Here is a 6,179-nt window from a genome sequence, read left to right as displayed (position 1 = left end):
AGAACTCAATGCTTCCCCGTCATGAGGCCTAGGGACGGTTCTCCATTTAGCTCTGGCCCGCTTATTTTGAAGTCGAGCCCTCTCGTGGCGAAAAAACACGTGTTGGATTTCACGTTCGAGTCTCAATCTGTCATCGTTGTTTACAACCATTTTCTTGAAAAAACGAGAAAAAGATATTAGTTTGAAATTCTGTTGCAGAAATAACCCAATTCGGATATGCATCTCCAAAAACAAAAAATGACCAAATTCAAGGATGCATCTCTGAAAAAGCTCGTGTTTTGCTTCAGTGACAGAAATAATTTCTACATTTTACCTAACAACCTAAAATGCAACCAAATCATAGTGCATGTCTGTAACATTACCTATTTTGAATTCTAATACTATCTAATGCATCAACAACAACCTATTTTACCTAATACATTAATCAAAAGTTAAACAAAAATTAAATGAAAAACTTACTCAAAAAAGTATTGATGAGGATGAACAAGGTTGAATGTAGTATATAGAGTGAATTGAGATTGGAAAGATTGAAGTATATGTACTTTAGTTGCTTAAAAAATAGACTCGCACATTGTTGCTCACGAACTCCTATAAGGAATGAAAAAGATTCACAAAATGAAGGAGGAGAGAGAGGGTCTGGCGCGCGTTATATATACATTGAACGCGTTCGAAGATGCATCTCCAAAAACTTTTCTTAATTTGAAAAAAAGATTAATTTAGAGATGCATTTGCGAACAAATCCTAAAACGTGTTCGGAAATGCATCATCGAATTAAGTTTTGGCATTGTGAGAGGAGCTCGACAATTTACATTTATTTTATGTGAAAATAAAGCATCAAAGATGCATCTCTGAAAACAGAAAGCATTTTTGACTTTTCGTCAGGGGTTTGGGAGAACATATAAGTGTGAGAAAAGAAATTACTTATTTTGGGGTGATGGGCCAGGCCGATTGAAACTAGGAACCCATTGGGCTTAAAAGAAGCGATGGCCCGTTAATATTACAACTCATATTCTCCACATCTTCGTTACAAATATTCATATTTATATATATGTCGCTCAAATCAGCGCCTCCTTCTCCCCGAGTTGTACCTGTATCTTCAAACCCTAAATTAGGGTTTATGCCTCTAAAACCCTCTTCAACATCGAAATCCAAAACACCGATTTTGCATCGTGCTACATCAACCCTATACGCCGCAACACTACTCTCAACTTAAGGTGAATGCGTTTTTCTTCTCTCGATCATCAATGAGTTTATTTTTCTAAGTTTCGTTATTAATATAGTTTTTGTTTTTTTCCCGTTGTTTTTCAGGTTTGTTTAACGTGATAAAATGCTTCTACTGTTCGAAACCGCCGCTGGTTTTGCACTTTTCAAAGTGCTGGATGAAGGAAAACTCTCAAAAGTTGAGGTAATTATCTTTAAATTTTTATTACTTCACAAAACTATGTCTTTTATGTCAGTTTTTACTCACTAAGTTGACATGTATGTTTGTTGTATCCGCATGATATATAAAGTGTATATTTTTCCCTGTAGAATTTGTTATCATAAACCATGTTTGCCAATATCTATTTCTACCCTTGTCATTCTGCAATATATTCTACTTTTTTTAAGGTAGTATTACATTTTCAAACTGTGCAGGAGCTGTGTACTGTGTTTCCGTTAACCACTACTATAAACTTTGTCTCTGGCCTAATTGGTTTATGTTTCTAATTGGTTTATGTTTCTAATTGGTTTATACAGGACTTACAAGAGTCGTTTTCCAGTGCGGATACTGCCAGAAAGGTTCTACTTTGCATCTTTCTTACATCCTTACCATCTCAATTACTATGCTCAATTTATTTATATATACTATACAGCTATATTTTTCTCTGCAAACTAACTCTAAGTGATGCTTAACTAGGTGGTGAAATTGAAAGCATTTTCCAAGTTTGAGAATACATCAGAAGCTCTAAAGTCTGCTAATTTACTGATTGATGGAAAAGCTAGCAAGGATTTGCGCAAGTTTTTAAGTGTTCATTGTCAAAATGAAACATTAGGTGTAGCTGACACGAAGCTTGCGAGTATCATTAAGGAAAAATTGGTGTGCTACCTAACTTTCACATAGAAACTTTTGATGACGGCTTATATATCATTCATGAAATGACTGACTTTTATTATATTGTTTGAACATTTTAGCAAATCGACTGTGTTCACAACATTGGTGTTATGGAGTTGTTGAGAGGTGTCAGATATCAATTGACTGAACTCATAGCAGGTCTCGCTGTTCAAGACATGGCCCCCATGAGCTTGGGTTTGTCTCATAGCTTGTCCAGATACAAGTTGAAGTTTAGTGCTGACAAGGTGTATATTACTGTTGACTCTAAATATATTAGTAGTTGTTGTACTTTTTTTTTGTCGACATTATCAATATATTTTTGTCACTTAAATTGTTCTTATGTTAATATCCATATCTGCATCTGCTACTCATCAAAGAAGTTATGCTCAACTATGATTACTGATTGATATAAAATAAAGATATTATAAGTCATAACATAATTTCAAAGATTTCACGATAATTTGTTTTTGTTGTATTTCTCTTACAAAAATCTTGCAAGTGAAACTTACAATTAAGGTATTTGGTTATTGAAAGATCTGGGGGGTGCTGGTGGAGATCTGTTAATGGTTGGTGCTGCTCATATTGGGCAAGAGTTTTCACTAGACAGAGGTGGTGAGGGAGAAGCTTAGAGTTTTTGCAGGGCATTAGAATCTAATGGCTTTTGATACCCCATGTTAAAATGAAATAGTCCAGTGATGGAGAATAGAGAGCGAGAGTGATTACTGAAATTTGATTGATTGAATTAACATTTAGTTATGAGATCTGTTAATGTCAATATATAAAGGGACACCTTAAGAGACTAACATAACCCAGCTATAAACCATTGTTTGAATTTCATCAGTATTTTTTTCTTGGAAGAACATTTACTAATGTTTTTCATCAGTATTTTTTTCCTGTTGGCTGACAAAGCTTTTGAGTAACTGTTTTTTGACCTTAATATACTTTTTATTATAGGTGGATACTATGATTGTCCAAGCTATTGGTTTACTTGATGATCTTGATAAAGAGCTGAACACCTACGCCATGAGAGTTCGTGAGTGGTATGGTTGGCATTTTCCCGAACTTACCAAAATCATATTGGACAACATCCAATATGCAAAATCAGTCAAGTTGATGGGGGATCGCATCAATGCTGCAAAACTCGATTTCTCTGAGGTAAAGTTATGATTGTCCAAGACATGCTGCCAATAATTAACTCACTTGGATTCTAGATACAACGTGATTTTACTCTGTTTGTGGGCTAATAAGACTTTCAAATATACCAATAACCTGTACTCTTTGTTTAACTAACAGACTTATTGTTTTTTCTTGAATGTATTTGGTCTCTTGAGACGACATTTAGTTTCATATGTTTTATGTATTAATTGGTGACCTTTTTTTATTTTAATATTTATCTTTTATCCTGAAACAATTCAGATTTTGTCAGAGGAGGTTGAGGCAGAGGTGAAGGAAGCATCAGTAATATCTATGGGAACTGAAATTGGTGACCTTGATTTAGAAAACATTAGAGAGCTCTGTGATCAGGTTTTGTCTCTTTCAGAATACAGGGCACAACTATATGATTATCTCAAGAGTAGGATGAACACCATAGCACCCAATTTGACTGCTATGGTTGGGGAGCTTGTCGGCGCTCGTCTCATTGCCCATGGTGGTAGCTTAATAAATCTTGCAAAGCAGCCTGGTAGTACTGTGCAGATTCTCGGTGCTGAGAAGGCTCTTTTTAGAGCACTTAAGACTAAACATGCTACTCCAAAGTATGGCCTCATTTACCATGCATCCTTGATCGGTCAGGCAGCTCCAAAGTTCAAGGGCAAAATTTCTCGATCACTTGCTGCAAAGACTGCTTTGGCTATCAGGTGTGATGCACTTGGAGATGGGCAAGATAACACCATGGGATTGGAGAACAGAGCCAAGGTACTTGTTATAGTTATAGTTATTTGTCATATGGTTTTTATTTATATCAGACTTTATTTACTCAACTTTTTGTACAGCTTGAAGCAAGATTGAGAGGTCTCGAAGGTAAAGAATTAGGTCGCTTTGCCGGTTCTGCTAAAGGGAAGCCCAAGATTGAAGCATATGACAAGGATAGAAAGAATGGAGGACTGATAACACCTGCTAAGGTAATATTTTGCTTTATTTGGTGTTATTTGTAATTTTTCTTTTATTTTTATCTTGCTGATTTTTTCTATTATTTCTTTTCTTTGTAGACATATAATCCCGCAGCTGATTCAATTATTGAACCCAAGTCTAATTCTGCAATGGATGAAGATACACTAGAGACTCCTGTTGCTGACAAAAAGAAGGAAAAGAAGGAAAAGAAAGAAAAGAAAGAGAAGAAGAAAAAGGAGAAAAAAGAAGAGAAGGTTGACGATGTTGTCGAGGAACCTGAACAGGAGGTTGTGAAAAAAGAAAAGAAGAAGAGAAAGAAGGAATCTCCAGAGAAAGCAGAGTTACAGAATGGTGACAATAATTTGAATGGAGGAGAAAAGAAGAAAAAGAGAAAGAAGAGTGCAGAGGAGGAAGACACAGCTGATATGCCGAGCAAAAAGAAAGAAAAAAAGAAGAAAAAGGACGTTTAGAGCGGGGAATGTATGTATAGTCACCAGCTAATCAATATGGTGACTGGTAACCATTTTTGTATACTTTGGGAGCTCAGTAGTTGTTTTGGTGTTTTATATTTGCTTTTCATGTTAATGCAATTTGTAGGTCTATGAATTCTTATTTATTTAATGTTATAAATTTTGTCTTTCTTTGATAACTTAAATGGGGATAGATATGCTGCATTAATTATGTTTGTGAATGGGAATATAGAAATATGGTTTTCAATTTTAAACTTATATCAAGTCTTGTAACTGAATGCTCATATTTTATTACTCTACCCTCCCATGTTTCCTCCGCTTATAATTTTTTAGAATTTCTAATTAGACCCATGGATCTCTAACCTATATGTGAATTGACAAAAATGTTCTCCAGCTTTCTCAAACGCATTTTAATGTTATTTTGTTCTGTAGATGTATCTACGGAAGCTTTTGTATGTGCATCAACGAAAGCATTTGACGTTAATCTCGCGCCAGACCCTTCCCTTTTCATTCTTCACATTTCGAACTCTTTCAAACTCTCAACTACTCTCAACCCCCAAAATCAAACTTTCTCAATAGTGCATTTCTTTCTTCTGAGTTCGGCTGATATTGTCAACGTCAACTATCAGAGAGTGACGATAGCTGAGAGCGACTGGAGCTGCGTCGAGGGGTACATCACCATGACCCTATCGCCATGACCCGTCGGCAGCTAGACGATCTCTTTGCAGATTAGGAGCATTACATGGTTCTTGACGAGGCTAGAGCGACGATAGCAGAGAGCGACTAGAGCTGCGTCGAGGGGTACATCACCCAGTACTATAGAATGTCACACCCGTACATGCTTCCCACTGCACCTGGAGATCCGCCCAGACTAGCCCACAACGAGATTTTGCGGACTCATCAGGCTGAGTTGGACCACACTCAGGATGTTCTTCCTCGGTGTCGTCAGATAGCTGACACGGGTCGGAGAGGCATTGCAGATGGTTTATTTCTTGAGGGATCAGAGGCCAGGTGTGTGGTTGATGTTATGATTAGACTAAAAGAGGAGGCATTTCTGTATCATAGACAACGTGCCATAACTGGTGGGGGCACTTGACGCTAGAGGCAGAGTCATCAGAGGGCGTCGTGGACGTAGAGGCGGAGTCAGAGGCAGAGGAAAGGCACAAGATGATGTCCGACACACAGTAGTGATGCCTGTGGTTTTTTTTATGTCTGTATTTCTATTTCATTTATGTATGTTACTTTGATGATGTATTCGACATTATGACCGACGATTTATACGATGTATTTTTTTGGTCTACCAGTTACTATTGCTTTTAAAATGCATTTATTTAATTTACTATAATTTTATTTTCCATTTTGTAATAAAAATTGAGTTTTGAAGTGAAATGAATATGATTTGAAAATATAGCAGACTATTACGTAGATACATTTATGGAACATTCTGTTATCAACATGTTCCGTATACGTACTTACGGAAGAATTGCTGAACTGAAGTAAATTTAATT

General features: G+C 36.4%; 1 protein-coding gene across 1 annotated transcript; it reads left to right on the top strand.

Moving 5' to 3' along the window:
• Positions 1-1,056: 1,056 nt before the first annotated feature.
• On the top strand, positions 1,057-4,841 carry LOC131632226 (probable nucleolar protein 5-2). The gene is made up of 9 exons (XM_058903006.1): positions 1,057-1,214; positions 1,309-1,405; positions 1,738-1,779; positions 1,898-2,077; positions 2,173-2,337; positions 3,047-3,247; positions 3,509-4,006; positions 4,084-4,212; positions 4,300-4,841. The coding sequence occupies exons 2-9, from the start codon at positions 1,328-1,330 to the stop codon at positions 4,669-4,671; spliced, it is 1,665 nt and encodes a 554-aa protein (XP_058758989.1). The 5' UTR covers positions 1,057-1,214; positions 1,309-1,327; the 3' UTR covers positions 4,672-4,841.
• Positions 4,842-6,179: the final 1,338 nt, after the last annotated feature.

Source organism: Vicia villosa, unplaced genomic scaffold (assembly GCF_029867415.1).
Source record: "Vicia villosa cultivar HV-30 ecotype Madison, WI unplaced genomic scaffold, Vvil1.0 ctg.000920F_1_1, whole genome shotgun sequence".
NCBI classification, from domain to species: domain Eukaryota; kingdom Viridiplantae; phylum Streptophyta; class Magnoliopsida; order Fabales; family Fabaceae; genus Vicia; species Vicia villosa.
Note: the sequence above shows the minus strand (reverse complement) of the source record. Positions and strands in the feature narration are given on the sequence as shown.

Bases quoted from the DNA above. Each gene is read 5' to 3' on its own strand.
- LOC131632226 (XM_058903006.1), top strand. From the start codon at position 1,328: ATGCTTCTACTGTTCGAAACCGCCGCTGGTTTTGCACTTTTCAAAGTG. The intron at 2,078-2,172 runs GTGTGCTACCTA...TGAACATTTTAG, and splicing joins GTATCATTAAGGAAAAATTG to CAAATCGACTGTGTTCACAA. The intron at 3,248-3,508 runs GTAAAGTTATGA...GAAACAATTCAG, and splicing joins CAAAACTCGATTTCTCTGAG to ATTTTGTCAGAGGAGGTTGA.